General features: G+C 37.3%; 1 protein-coding gene across 1 annotated transcript in view; it reads left to right on the top strand.

Moving 5' to 3' along the window:
- CNTNAP2 (contactin associated protein 2) overlaps positions 1-16,110 on the top strand; it is a 1,887,185-nt gene that overhangs the window by 1,735,946 nt on the left and 135,129 nt on the right. Inside the window, exon 23 of the mRNA XM_044678981.1 lies at positions 9,399-9,492. Coding sequence (XP_044534916.1) covers positions 9,399-9,492 — 94 coding nt within the window. The remainder of the gene's footprint in view (positions 1-9,398; positions 9,493-16,110) is intronic.

The raw sequence follows: 16,110 nt of genomic DNA, 5'->3' as shown, positions 1-16,110 counted from the left end.
AGCCTCCTCATCATTACTGCCCTTTTCAAGTGGTTTGTGAAAATAAAAATGAGGTAGCAGTAATCTTAAAGACATTTTTATGGATTATGAAATCAAGGGAAAGTATAAGCATTAATGATAGGTCCATCAGTGTTGCTGACTGAGGGTTAGGAATTCAGAGGAGAGAGACAAATTTGGGGAAAAGATGCATCTAAGAGTAGGATTTATATTTGTGGATAAAAACTTTGACTACAGGAATGATAGGCCTTTAGCCAGGGATGGTGTATACATAACACTAGATGGTGCCTTGCTGATCTAATCAAGAAGACTTTAAATGAAACAGGAATGGAGAGAAGAAAGCTGTTTGGCATCTATCTGCCAAGCTGCAAATCACAATGAATAGCAGGCAGTATAGCAAACGGTATTATCTTCAGAGGCAATATCCATGAAAGAGGATTATAATAAAATACACAGCAAAACAGAAGTTGCAAGGCATTGCTAATAAGCAAAATGAAGTAAAGCTCCCAATGTAAGAAGGCAAATTTTACCACACAGGTATTTCATAGCGTGAGACTCATGCCCAGAACTTGACTATGGAAGAGTATAGTTTATTCCCAAGGAAAGGGGTGGATAAAAGGTTTTATAACTAGCACAATATAAGTATTATATACATTGAGGGAATCCAGGAACTAAAAATCATAAGCATAACAAGAGCCCATTTAGACAAAAATTAAATGATTTTTATTCAGTTTAATTCAAAAGGCATTTAGAGAACACCTACATTCTCCAGGCACTCTGATATGACTAATTTTTCAAAAGGAAACCCTATGATTCTAGACTTGATTTTGACAAACAGGGATGAATTGGTTGATGAAGTAGAAATGATAGAAGTCTTGGAGAGAAATGATAATGAAATTTTAGAAATCATAATAAAGTCATGGAAAATCTGAAGTCCACCATAGTTTTTTGGGAGATTAATTTTAAAACGATTCAAAGAAAGGATAGGTTAGACCCTGTTTCCTAAAATTATTTTAGGAAGTTAGAAGAAATGGGAAGATCTCCATAAAGAAATTCCACAGGGACAAATGGAAGAAATTACCATGTCTATATAGAGAATCCATTATAGGATGACAAATTTAGCAGGGAAAGGAACCTTAGAGGCCATTAATTTAAGGTAGGACTTGGATACAAGGAGAACTTTCTGACTTTAGAGATTGGCAGACACAGCAATGGATTTTCAGGGGATCTTATGAAATATTATTCTCCAAAGTTGTTTAAAAATAAAGCAGATCCTTACTGGTCTGGTATGTTTTAGGTAGAAGAATCCATCATCAAATCAATTTTTATTGAGCGTTTACTATGTGCAATACTGTAGGAATGTGATGGAATGCTTGTTTCCTTATTTTGCATTTCTGCAGTAGTTCCTCTTTATAAAAAACAATATAACTAGATAATTGAACAGCAACAATCACCCTGGTTCACCTCTAAATAATCAATACTCAATGCAGAGCAGCATATCAGCATGTTCAGTAGCTGAGGAACCTTTGCTCTAAAGAAACTATGGGAGACATTGGGGGGGGGGGAGGGAAAGAAAGTACTACTCACCAGCATTCCTTTAATCAGATCAGCCTGTTAAATAATGAAGTACACGATTATAAGCAATAATGAACAGCCATAATTAAAGTAAGCATTTCAAAATAAGATTTCAGAATAAGCAAACACACTCTTTTTATATTTAGCTCATTAGATATTTACAAAGTCCTAGAAAAGGGATTCTTAGCCATTTTTGTGCCAGAGACCCTTCTGGCAATCTGACATGAATCTCTTCTCAGAGCGGCATATTTAAATGCACAAAATAAAATACACAGGATCAAAGAAATAAATTATATTGAAATATCATCATCAAAACATTTTTTAAAGTTTATAGACACCATCTTTAGAATCTCTGCCCTAGATACTATGAAAGATATAAAGATGAATAAGACATGACCCACCCCCTCCCCTCAAGGAGATTACAATTTAGTTGGAAAGCTACATCTTTAGACATATATAAAAAAGGCTTCCAGTATTTTGCCAGAATTCTAAAGATTTATTGTTCTTTTTCTACCTGGGACAAAGCACCTGAGAGGACCATAGACAGATTGTGATACATAATAAAAGACATTATATTGTGATTGAAAAAGCAGATCTGGATTAAACAATCAGAGAAGATCTGAGTTGAATCTCAGCACTGCTATTTGCTACCTTTGTTATTTTGCATAAGTTACTCTATCTCCCTGGGCTTCAGTTTATTCATCTGTTAAATGAATTGGATTAAAATGAATGCTGTGGTTCTTTATACCTTGATTCATTATGACCTTAGGAAATGTACCAAGTTCTATTGTAGATCTGAAGAGAAATACATGTTTACCATTTCAGGACAGGAGAGGGGCTCAAGTACATATAAGATTTTTTAAAAACGAGATTTTTCTGGTCAGAAATTTCTTGTTTTTGTCTCTGCCTCTGGTTGCTATATATTCAGGTATAACTTTATGGAAGATCTCTTTGTCTAAAATTAAGATTCTTTAGAACTTGTAGTTTATTCTCATCCATCCTGGGAGCTGAGAGAGACTTGCATCCGTCAAGTGTGACTTAAACTATCTCAGGAAAGCCATTTTATCCACTAATGTCGAGTCCAGACTTGTTGGCACATCTGCCTAGTAAAGTAGTCTTTGAATTCTTGGCTGGACTGTACATGTTTGTTCCTCTGCATCCTGTTACAGGTACTGGTACCCCTATATCCTGTTGTTTGACAGCTGCAAGATTTCATTTATATATGTACAAATCCAGATGCCCAGAAAAAGAGGAAAAGGAGCCCTTCTAACTTCATTGGCCTAGAGATCATTGGATGTGCCAGATAATGGCCTAATATGAGGTGGACATGGGGAGTATACAACCTGAAATAAAGAACTCCTTGCATATTGGACAGTCACTACAATAAACAATGAATTGGAACCTCATAAACTTCTCTCCCATAATGAGATTACATTTAGAGTAGGGGAACAAAGGGACATTGGATCAATGACCTCCAACTCTATGGAGGTAAAGTCCTCAGGACTAGTCAAGTCTCCTTCAAACTCTAGAATTAGGAATTTAGGATATAGGGGCAACGATGGATTCATGGGTTTGAATGTCTGTGTATCCTTTCTTTTCTGTCTCCACTGAGTGACTAAACCATTATGGAAAGTGTGCTTATAGTTCCTTTCCCAACTTGGAAATTATACCACTTAATTTGATAGGATCCCCTTTTTCTCTTACTGTTTTTATCTTTAAAATCCTTGACTTAATTTCCCCTTTTCTCCTCTATTCTCTCAGTCTCTGAGAAAGGGGTTGGCTTCTCTGTCAAAATAAATTCTCTACATGTGTTTTTTTATCTCATTCCCTCGAGTCTTTTCCATCAGACTATACCCTCCATCATTCCCTCTCTTTTGAATCTTCAAATTCTGTCTACTGATTCCTTCCCTACCATCTTCAAATATGCTTTAAAAAAATTCACTAGTCTCTGCTATCCCCTCATGCTATCTTCCTATATCTCACCTCCATTTCTCAAACTCTTTTGAAAAGTTTTTGCATTTTCTGACTCCATTTCTCCTCTCACTCTTCAGCTCTTTTCACTGGGGCTTCTAACCGCATGCCCTCTCCCAAGTTTGCAGTGACCTCTTCATTCTAAAATCTTATCTATTTTTCCTTTTCCATCCATCTTGACCTATCTGTTCCCTTTGACACTATTACCCACTCTCTTCCCACATACCCTCTCCTCTCTGAATTCTTTGCTTCCATCCCCTCCTCATTCTCTCCCCTACCTGACTCTTCTAAAAGTCCATTGCTGGCTCAATATTCATATCCTACCACCTAACTTGGGGTGTTCGGTCCTAGGCTCTCTTCTCCCCAACCATTCTCTCACTGACCTCATTAATTCTCATACATTTGACTATTATCTCTATGCAGATGACTCACAGATAAATAGATGTATACATGTATCCATACATGTAAATATGCACATATATCTTGTCATCTGCATATGGACAGTAGTTCATGTGTACATATATGTACATTCACATGCATACATATAAAATATTTATGTCCAATTATATGTCTAGCCCCTTTTTTGTCCTATGACCTTCAATACTACAATGTATTGAGGAAGATCACTTTCAAAAGCCTTACTATTTCCTACTAATAACCTCACTGAGGATCCCCTCAATATGTGGTAGATTATTCTCATAAAAATTACACATAGACAGGTAAGTATAAAGAAAAATTTCCTTTTTTTGGTGTTAATAACATCTCTGATTTATTTCATATTTTTGATACCTTATCTTCTTTCAGCTACATTGGAAACAGATCCTTCAGTGCCCTCCAAATTATCTTAACTCTGGCATAGTCTTTCTTTCTATATACTCCAACTAATTTATCTGTTTTTTTGCTATCTTTTCTCTTTAATAAATTCTCCCTCTCTAAAAGCACTTCTAGGTCTGAATTGCTAGAATTCACATCATGTGATTCTGTGTTGATGGTGAAGATAATTATAAATATTTTTATAATTTTTTTCTATTTTCCTCCTATTTGTTTAGATCATTCCATTTTTTATCTTTAATTGCTCTCAGGATGACTGTGCTTAGTCACAGCTCTTTCAGGTGGTTTTATTGTCTTTTATGAAGTGATACTGTTCATCTTATTTCTTCTTCGTAAGATTTTACAAATGAGTTGATAGTTGTTATGTAGAGATGGAATTCTGGGTGAGGCTGTCCCTGTATCTTTGCAGGGATTCCATGCATCCATCTCTACATAACATAGTCTAAACCCGTGTTTCATGTGTCTTTCATCTTTCTCTGCCTGACAAGTGCCAAAGGGCAGGAAGGTCTGTGACTTGGGAGTGAAATGAAATCTTAGCTCAAACAAGGAGAGAAATGTCTTACCTGAGAACTCCACTTTGGGCAGTGTCTGGGAGTGCAGATGCTGGGAAAGGTCAAGGGACATGTTGGGATGTCAGCGATCTCTATGTTTGGGTGCCTCTGGGGGGTTGCTATGAACTATTCACAGACCTTGCCCTGCCTCTTCTCCTCTCCCATCTTCTCCCTCTGAGCAGTCTCCTTGAGCTCTCTGCCTATCAAGGCTTACATCTCTTTCCAATTATACAGCTTATCTATATGGAGCTGTTCTTCAGGAACCACCCAACCTCCCTATATCCCCTGGACAGGGTGAGGCTATATCCCTCCCCTGGGCTGAAGCTCTGGCAAAAATCAGCTGAGGATAACATATAATTCTACAGCATAAATACAGCACCAGCATTTTAATCAACAAAGCTGATTTTCCTGGTTTCCTAGGTAACTAACCTACAAAAAGAAAACAAATGCACATTAAGAGGACGTACAATAGAAATGGCACTTTACAAAGCATCATCAGAGAGACCAGAACAGTGACAATATGCCTAAGATAGATGTGCCTTCTCTAATGGGGAAAGGGGAGGAGGAGAGGGAGTTAACTGGTTATGTTAGTGTACAAACTAATTAATTAATTGGTTTTTTTAGAGATATAGTAATGTGAACCCCTCAAAAATGCTTTCATATCCTGAGTAGACAGCAAATAATCATAAACACCCAAGCATGGCTACCTAAATGGCTATCATAACAAAATTATCCACAGGCTTATATTAAATCTATAGTATAACTATTAGTTTGAGCATATCAAAAAGAAACAATGAATAGAAAAGGCATCACCATAGCATAAACATAACACGGGAGAGAGTCAAATCAACCTAGCCAAAAAATTTAATAAATGAGCACTTCCAAACATGCACCCATTTTTACGTGTGCACCAATAAATATATGTAGGTGGGTACAAGGCACACCTCTGTTTGGCTTTTAAAGCCCTTTATTACCTGGCCTCCTCCTATCTTTATAGTCTAAATACAGCTTACTTCCTTCCCTCCATAGACTCTATGATCTGGTGATGGTGTCCTCCTTAATTTTCCTCACAGAGGACGCCCCATCTCTAGATTCTGCTTTTTCACTAGCCGTCACTACCTGCCTGGAATGTTTTTCCTCCTCGTTGCTACCTCCTGGCTTCCCTGACTTCCTTCAAATCTCAGCTAAAGTTCCACCTCCTTCAATAAACTTTCCTTGATCCCCCTTCATCTTAGGGCATTCCCTCTAAAAAGATCTGAAATATGACATGCTTGTTTCTTTTCTCATGAAAATTCTTACTTTCTGGCTTAGAATCAATACTATATATGGTTCCAACCCAGAAGAGTAGTAAGGGCTAGGGCATGGGGGTTAGGTGACTTGCCCAGGGTCACACAGAGAGGAAGGGGGTGAGACCACATTCAAAGCCAGGACCTCTCATCTCCAGGCAGCCACCTAACTGCCCCCAACATGTTAATTACTTATTGGGACAAAGTCATTTTCATGTTTCTCCCCTTTTAGACTGGGATTACCTTGAGAACAGGCACTGCTTTTTGCTTTTCTTTCTGTCTCCAGTTCTCAGCACAAGACTTGGCACCTAGTAGACACCTGATAAATGTTGACTCAGAAACTTATCCTCCAAATGCGTGTGTAGCTATTTCTTCAGGATTACCTATAATAAAATAAATTAATGATTTCTGATGGATGTAACTCCTTTATCACAGATTGATCCTTCACTTCTAGTTCTCAGTTCATAAATGATACAAGCTGACCATCAGGGTGCTTATCAATTAGTTTATCCAAATCTAGGCTGATAGTAAGGGAAGTTTGGTTCTTAGGATATTCCTCCTTTGTGGGTCATATCTGTAATAATGCACTTTAAGGTTTGTGAAGTATTTTATAGATAGCTTATTTTATCTTCACAACAACCTTCTGAGGTAGGTAATATTATTTCCATTTTACAGATAATGAAACTGAGGCAGACAGCAGTTAAGTGCCTTGCCCAGGGGCACACAGCTAGTAAGTGAGTAAGGCCAGATTTCAACTCAGAACTTCTTGATTCTGTGGCTCTCTAGTATAAGTTCTGGGGGAAAAAAGGCATTGCTTCTGGATTCATTTCTTTTGACCCTGTTAGATTCTCTAAAGTCTCCTGACATGCAAGATTCTTGTCTCTTTCCATATATGCAGCATTCAGTGAGGCAGAGCTCTCTTTCAGGGATATGCCCAAGTCTACCTAGGATATCTTGAGCACTACAGTAAAAGATGATCAAATATACCACCAAATGATTTTTCTTGTTGCCTTTGAGCACACAATAAAACTCGCCTTGCCACTTCCTTTGTTTTTCTCTCCAAGGAGAACCCGAGGAGCATTCTTCAATTTAGCTTCAACATCCTTCTTTTTCTGTTTTCATTTATTGCAAGAATGTCAAGATTGATGCCATTTGTTCTTCTAGTACAGAGCTTATTAACCTGGGGCCCACAAAATCCTAAGGGTTTTGAAGATAGACTCTTGAAGATCTGTGAAGTTCTTTTTAAAAAATATTTTGATGACTATACTTTAATAAAAATTATTTTATTTTCCTTTGCAATCCTGCATATTTTATTTTCTGCATTTAAAAAATTGTTTTCGGAGCAGTCCATCGATTTCATTCATTAGACTGACAAAGCAATCCAGTACATATTTTAGGAGTGTATCCATTTATTGGTCATTAGATAAGGAGCTCACATTTAGAGCATTAGCAGCCCAATTTAAAATTTTAAAATGATCCAAAAACTGTGATTCTTATCTCCTTCTGATCCCTTTTCTACCACCCTGTCACTTTTATTGTAAAAACCAATGGTGGCCACCAAGGATTGAAGGCCATTAATATTATTCTTTGTTTCATGAGTTTCCATGACCAGTGAATTCGCCAGAAACCTTCCATTCCATACCACTCTGTTGCTTACTGGTAATCAACCTCTCCTTACTTAGCTAGACTGTTCTTCAGAAAACATTGTTCAAGATCAATCTTGAAATCATTCCCAACCTGCCCAAGCTCCATGGCTAGGCATTCAGGAGTCCAGATTTACCTCCTTTGTATAATGAGAGAACATAGTGAAACCTGATGGAGGAAAAAGCTAACAAATACCCTGAAATCATGATCCTCGTGATCAATCTTTGTCTTTATACTAGCTAATATATGAAACCAGAAGCTCAAAAATAAATCAGAATCATAAATTCATAGATATAGAGCCAAAAGGGGTCTTAGGGAGCATATATTCCAACTCTATCATTTTTACAGATGAGGAAACTGAGGTCCAGAGAGGCAATTATTTGTCTAAAAGCATAAAACTAGAAGGCAACAGAGCAACTGTGCTATTACACATTTTCCATAAGAAGATCAAAATGTAAGACATCATCTCTGCCCTCTGGGAGCTATATTAGGCAAGGCATTTACATATAAAAGAAAAAACTAGCAATAGGATGCCATGTATGATATGTCAAATGAGTGGCACAATGAAAGATGTTGTCCTTTGATCCTATGATAACAGCAACTGAATTTTTCCTTGGGAGATGATAGATGTTTTCCCAAGGGAGGCTTTATTTATCTTCTTCTCCCTAAAGTTGTATTTTCCAAGGGTTTTATTCCTCTTCTTTGGCCTCTGATCCATTCTTGCCATCAAAAATAGCAATATCAGATATAGGAAAAGTGACTCTTTTTTTCCCCTCTATTTCCCCATCCCCACCATATTCTATTCTGGAAAATAGCATCAATCTGGTTCTCATTACCAAGAGCACATTTCCCAGTTCCTCTCCTTCTGTGAGACTAAAAACTTGAAAACAAGTGTTAGGCTAAAGATAGGTAATCCTTTGAATACTAATGATATAAAAAAAGCCAAAGGGGACCACATTTGGCAAGGTTCCTAAAAGAAGATTACATCTTCAGTATAGCAGGCTGCATTTTCTATCACAGAACCAAATATTGAACACTTCATCAATCTAGCCCAGTGGTTCACAAACTTTTTGAGCCTACTGCCCCCTTTCCAGAAAAAATATTACTTAGCCCCCTGGAAATTCATTTTTTAAATTTTAATAACAATTAATAGGAAAGATAAATGCACCTGTGGCCATCACTGCTCCCCTGGATCACTGCAGCACCCACCAGGGGGTGGTGGCGCCCACTTTGGGAATCACTAGTGTTCTAGCCTAATGTCACTGATAAAAGCAAATGCCAGAAACCAAGCCACAAAGGAAGTTCTTTGCCAAAGACAAGGGATGTGTAATCAGTAAACCAAAGCCACTTTGGAGTTACCCAGGCAGTACAAGAGTTTGACCTCCAATCTCAAGGAGATACATTGGCAGCCACAAGTGAAATGAGAACATCCAGATTCCAAGGTTTAAATAGTGATGTAATCCCCATAGGAAGACTTGATTCCAGAGCAAGATAATCACACACTTTTTAAAAGTTTCTCTTTTTTTTTCTTCTTTTCCCACAGCTTGATCATTATTCTCCAGTGAGCTACAGCCTGCCAAGTTCATCTGACACTCTGTTCAATTCTCCCAAGTCTCTCTTTCTAGGAAAAGTGATAGGTAAGCCTTCTGTATATTTGAGTCTTTTTTAAATATGAAGAATAAAATTACTGTTATATACAAGTCTTATGATATAGAATTTGAATTCAAAAAGTTATATGTACTTTCTCTCAGAGATAAGAAAATCATGTCTTTCCATATAAGAAAATGGAACGTCTTCCATGATGTATATCCCATGGTACAAAAGCAAAGCTACATTGTGACTTCCATGGCTGTGTTTCCCACATAATACTTCATCCAATTTTGGGGGTGGGAGGAGCAATGGTAAACAGTGCACTAGATTTTGGCTTATTGTAGAAGTTTCTATAAGCTTTCTTTGGGTCAGCAAGGTGTTATAGCAGCCAAAAAATAAAATAAATGTAGCCTTGATCATGACTAGAAAGAAAAAGGTGATTAGGCGAGAATGCAACAGGACTGTCAGAATATATCTAGAAATAATGTGTTCAATTCTGGACACTATAATCTGAAGAAATATACTGACAAGGTGGAATGTGTCCAGCAGAGGACAGCTAAAATGGTAAAAGATCATCATTATGCCACATGAAGATCACTTAAAGGAAACTGGAGAAGAAGTTATAGAGTGAACATATATTTATTATTTGAAAGACTTTTTTGTGCTCGGTCCAAAGAGGCAGAACTAGGGATAACAAGTAGAAGTTGTAGGAAAGGAATTTTCTTTGATATAAGAGAAAGTTTCCTAAAGAGGAGCAATATCTAAATGTGGAAGATGTTGTCTAAGGAGAGCATGGCTTTCTCTTCATCAACTATATTTAATAGATGCTAAATGATCAAAAAATGCTTTAGAGCAGAAGAATCAACATGGACAGTGAAGCATGTGGCTTCCAACACTTCCAAGTGCTGGCAAACCAAATTCAAAATAGTAACTAACATTTACCTAGAGTTTACTATATGCCAACATGTTACAAATTGTATCTCATCTCTTGGCGTCCAAAGAATTTTACAAATATTATCTAATTTGGTCCTCACAACATCCCTGAGGGATAGATGCTATTATTATCCTCATTTTACAGATGAGAAAATTTAGACTGGCACAGGTTGACAGACTTTTTCAGGGTCACACAAATAGTAAATGACATGAGACTGGCTTTGAACTCAGATAGTGCTCTACCTACTCACTGCAAGACCATTTGGGAAATATTTAGCAAAATAAATTTAAATGTAGTAAAATAGAGATAGTATTAATTTGTGGTGTTCCGAGTCAGTCTGTAGTTTGGAAGGACCTGTTTCTATTTGAGTCAGACACCTTTGCAATAAAGGAAATTTTTATTTTGTAACCGTATTTGAATTGGATTAAATGGACTCTGAAGTCCCTTCCAACTCTGTAGTTTGGGGAATTCTATAAAATTATACAGTGTGACAAAATTCTTAATAAGCTTTAAAAAACTTGCATGTTCCTATAAGAAAAGTTTATCCCCCTCTAATATCATTTTTCAAACTGTCATCTTTGGTAATCAAAGGAAACTAATTCATAAATATTGCAGTAAAATATCTGCACCCCAAAAAGTGGTTAATTTAAGTGATTCCACTCCCTGACAAGGGTCTAGCAATATCAATGTTAAAATGTAAATAGGGAGCATTAAGTATTTTGAAATACTAATTGGAAACCAATGAGGAATACCCTCACTATGTTAATGTATCCCATGGATCCCTGAGAAGACATTGCTATAAAAGGAGGTGATTCCCAGGATGAAGAAGAAGACAACCTTCACCTGGACCAAGTTGGGAGAGAGATAACAGGAGAAAGAAATATAAGAGAATGGTTTAAGAACCTGCTGGAGAACCTGTGGCACTCATGCCAGAGGGGGCTGCCCCCTTCCCCCTCTCCACGCATGCCTCTGGACAATTCTCACATTATCCATCCCTCTACCCAGCAGCCCAATGGGAGCACGTCCTCCCTCCCTTGTCTGGGATAAGGCAGGGGGGGCTCACATGTGGCATGAAGGTTGCCGTTTGGGCACTTGGTTTCTAAAAGTTTCACCATCACCGCTTTAAGAGATGGGAAAGGAAGGACTTTAACAGCACATCCAAAGTGCAGAAAAACAACAGTGCGTCCTTGAGATGTTCTGGGAAGAAACTGTGCTCTATTATTGACCATCGAGACCAATATTTTTGTTAAATTACTTGGATTTTTAGTTTAGGTTTTAGTATTTGGATTATAGCATGGAATTTTTAAATAATCTTGCTAGGGTTTTTATTATATATATATATATATATATATATATATATATATATATATATAATAACAGGCAATACAGAATTAATGCTGCTTCTCCAAAGACAATATATTGTTGTGTGGTTGACCCCCAATTCAGGTTAGTGATAGTACATTAACAGTTAGGATTCAGAATAGTGATTGGGAGCTTAGTCAGAACAGAAGGCTTCATTGTTTGGAGGTGTACAAGAGAGGAATAATTAGTAAAATTAAGATAGAATCTAAGAATGCTAAATCTACTCCTAGTTTGTTTGGAATAGATGGGAGAATTTCATCTGCAAAAAAAGTATCATTCTGGTTTAATATATAGAGGGATATTAAATGGATTTGCTGGTGAGAAGTTATCAGGGTCTCCTAGTAAGTCTGGTGAGAATATANGGTTATATATATATTTATATATATATATGTATATATATATATGCATATTATATATAATAACAGGCAATACAGAATTAATACTGCTTCTCCAAAGACAATATATTGTTGTGTGGTTGACCCCCAATTCAGGTTAGTGATAGTACATTAACAGTTAGGATTCAGAATAGTGATTGGGAGCTTAGTCAGAACAGAAGGCTTCATTGTTTGGAGGTGTACAAGAGAGGAATAATTAGTAAAATTAAGATAGAATCTAAGAATGCTAAATCTACTCCTAGTTTGTTTGGAATAGATGGGAGAATTTCATCTGCAAAAAAAGTATCATTCTGGTTTAATATATAGAGGGATATTAAATGGATTTGCTGGTGAGAAGTTATCAGGGTCTCCTAGTAAGTCTGGTAAGAATATATTTAATAACAATAGCATAGGAATTATAAGGACTAAGCTGAGGATATCTTTAATCATAAAATATGAATGAAATGGGCTTTTATCTCCATCAGGGTTAATTCTGAATGGGTTGTTTAAGCCTATGTCATGTAGGAATGTAGGTAGATGATGATATTGCTATGCTTATGAATAGTAAAATAAAATAGGAGACCCAAAATGGGTGTGTTGCTTTGTCTACAGAAACGCCACTTGAAATTCATTCTACCAGAGTAGTTTCAATAGCAGAAAGCAAGTTAGTAAATAGTATTATTGCCTCTCAGAATTATACTTGTCTTCATATACGTACATCTCCAACAAAGACAGTTGTTATGACAGCTAGTAATAGGATCATTCCAGTGTTTCATGTTTCTTTATATAGGTAAGAGCCATAATAGAGACCTTGCCCTATGTATAAAAAAATCATAAAATAGAATATAGTGCCGCCATTGGTATGTAAGTCTCAGATTAATTAACTATCATTTACCTCTCAACAGCTGTGGGTGACTGATGAGATAGTGGCTAGGGTATCTTATTTCACAATCCGGAGAAGTGAGACAGGCATAACTTTGGCATAAGTACTAATCCTCAATTCTGGGAAAGGTGGGCATCATATCCCTCTTCTCCTACCCTGCACCCCCAGACTCCCTGATCCTGACCCCAAACATGGGCTTGAATATATTCCCAAGCTTTCCTAGCTAGCATCCCAACAAGGAGGCATTCCCCAGAGCAAGGAAACCAGGGTCTCTGCAGAAAGAACGAGGGAGACAAAAGCTGGGGTGCAGAGCAAAGTGGCTTAGACACTGGTTTCAATCAGAAGTCATTTAGGAATATACCTAGAGCTCAAATAGGAAATTATTTTTTCAGAAACCAAAAATATTTATAGGGTAAAAATAATCTGGGTTAGTTATTAGAACCCTAATTATACAAAGAAAAATGCCAAGAAATAATCACCATCTAAAGCGGTGGTTCCCAGACTTTTTTGGCCTCCTGCCCCCTTTCTAGAAAAAATATTACTTAGCCCCCTGGAAATTAATTTTTTTTAATTTTAATAGCAATTAATAGGAAAGATAAATGCACCTGTGGCCATCACCAAACCCCTGGATCACTGTAGCACCCACCAGGGGGAGGTAGCGCCCACTTTGGGAATCACTGATCTAAAGAGTCTTGTGAGTTAAAAAAGAATCATAGAAGGCAATTAGGTTGCTCAACAAATTAAGAACCAGACCTAGAGATGAAAAGTCCTGGGTTCAAATTTGACCTCAGATACTTTCTAGCTGTTTGACCCTGAACAAGTCACTTAACCTCTATTGCCAAGCCTTTATAAATCTTCTACCTTGGAGCCAATACATAGTATTGATTCTAAGGGGGCAGCTGGGTAGCTCAGTGGATTGAGAGCCAGGCCTAGAGACAGGAGGTCCTAGGTTCAAATCTGGCCTCAGACACTTCCCAGCTGTGTGACCCTGGGCAAGTCACTTGACCCCCATTGCCTACCCTTACCAATCTTCCACCTATAAATCAATACACAGAAGTTAAGGGTTTAAAATTAAAAAATATATATATAATACATAGTATTGATTCTAAGATGGAAGGTAGGAGTTTACAAAAAGGGGTGGGGAATCATAGCAGCATATTGACTAGAAGAGACTATATTTGGTGTTTTAAATCCATGTAAATATAATTGAGTTAATGTGAACCATGTCTGTGTTATGCCTTAACTATATAATGTCGGTAGCCTGAATTTTCCTCTCGTTATAACAAAATTTAGTTGTGCACTTAAACCAGCTATGTATGTCAGATTGCAGTTGACAAGGGAGGAAAGGAGCCCAGCAGTAAAGTCAGAGAGTGTCAAAAGCTTGTAGTAACGAGCTGAGTTTTTATGGAGAAATCATCCTCTCCTCCCCTGGGTGTGAACCCTGAAGAAGAAACCTGATATCTAACATCAGATGAGATGAGATCCTGTAGCCCCATTTCATCTCATAAATAAGTGAAAATACAAAACCATGACTATTTAGGGTCAAGATAAAAACGGAAAAGAATCTCAAGAAAATGATTACATCATTATATTCATGTAATTATGTTGCTTTATTTTAAAGAAATCTTTATCTCCTCTGAGAATTTTCCCTGTAGAAAATTGTTACTGAAAAGTTTCTTTTGGCATAACTCCTCTTCCTTAATTCTGAGAAAGGTGAGCATCACATCCCTCTCCTCCTACCCCAGCTTCCCCCAGATCCTGACCCAAACTGCCTTGCAAGTGGCCCCTAGCTAGCATCCCAACAAGGAGACGTTGCCCAGGGGAAGGAAAGAGGGCATCGAAGGAAACCTGCAAGCCTCCAGCTCCCAATTTAGAACAGGGCAATGATGGTTCTAGCTACTTCTGGTGGTTATTTTTGTTTTTTTGAGAATACACAAGAACATAGAGTTTGCCAGGAACTCTGTTGTCAAACTGATCCCAGAAGAAACTCCATTTTCCAGGAGTGAACAAGAAGTTTAGTTCAAAAGGAAATTGCAAAGGCCTGTAATATCACTTCAAATAATAATGACACGCAGAGTGAAGATGGATAGTTCCTTTGCTGGCTGAAGCACTCATCACTATGGATGCCATAAATGCAAGGTAGTTTCCCCGCCAGAACAGAATGAGAAAAGGTTGAGGGAACCTTTCTTTGTGCTCTGGCATATTAGGGAGAATAAAGAATTCCTACACAGAAGGAATAATCTAAGAAGGATAATAGTAATTAAAAAGAGACTCCCCCACACCCCTAAAGTGGAGGTAGATGGGAACCAAAATTAATATAAGGTTGACAGATGGAAGGATAGGTCACAGAGGAGAAGGGGAAGCTATAATTTAGCAAGCATGGCATAATAAGGAAGATCACTGAACTAAATGTCAGGAGATGTGAAAAAATAAAAATTTTTTTTAAATTTTTTAAAAATTTAAAGGAGATATGAGTCCTAGTCTCCACTCTGTCACTAACTAGCTGAGTGTCTCTAGGCAATTAACTCTGTCTTTCTGCACCAGCTTTATTTACTTTTAAAAGGAGGTAGGTGGTGTATTGGATAGTTACACTTGGAGTTAAGATTTGCATTCAAATCCTGCCCCCAATATTTTCTACCTTGGAGACCCTAAGCAAGTTACCTAACTTACTCAACCTCAGTTTTTTCTTCTATAAATTGGGGTAATAAATAATAGTACATCTCTTATAAGGTTATGAAGACATAACAAGTGTAAAATACTTTTGCACTTAGGCAATGAGGTAGCATAATAGATAAAGTGTTGAGCCTGGAATCAGGAAGTCCTGAGTTCCAATCTAGCCTCTGGTACTTATTAGACAAGTTATTTAACCTCCGTTTGCCTCTATTTTCCCATTTGTAAAATGGAGATAATAATAGCACCTGCCTCACAGGGTTGTTATAAGGATCAAGTGAGATGACAGTATCTCAGAACTAGATTCAGTTCCTGACACATAGTAGGTACTATAGAACTGATTATTCTCTTCCTGCCATCTCTCCTCTCTCCATGTTATAAAATTTAACTACTATATTAACTCTTTATTGTTGTCCACTTGTTTCAGTCATAACAAACTCTT

The sequence above is a fragment of the Gracilinanus agilis genome, chromosome 5 (assembly GCF_016433145.1).
Source record: "Gracilinanus agilis isolate LMUSP501 chromosome 5, AgileGrace, whole genome shotgun sequence".
NCBI classification, from domain to species: domain Eukaryota; kingdom Metazoa; phylum Chordata; class Mammalia; order Didelphimorphia; family Didelphidae; genus Gracilinanus; species Gracilinanus agilis.
Note: the sequence above shows the minus strand (reverse complement) of the source record. Positions and strands in the feature narration are given on the sequence as shown.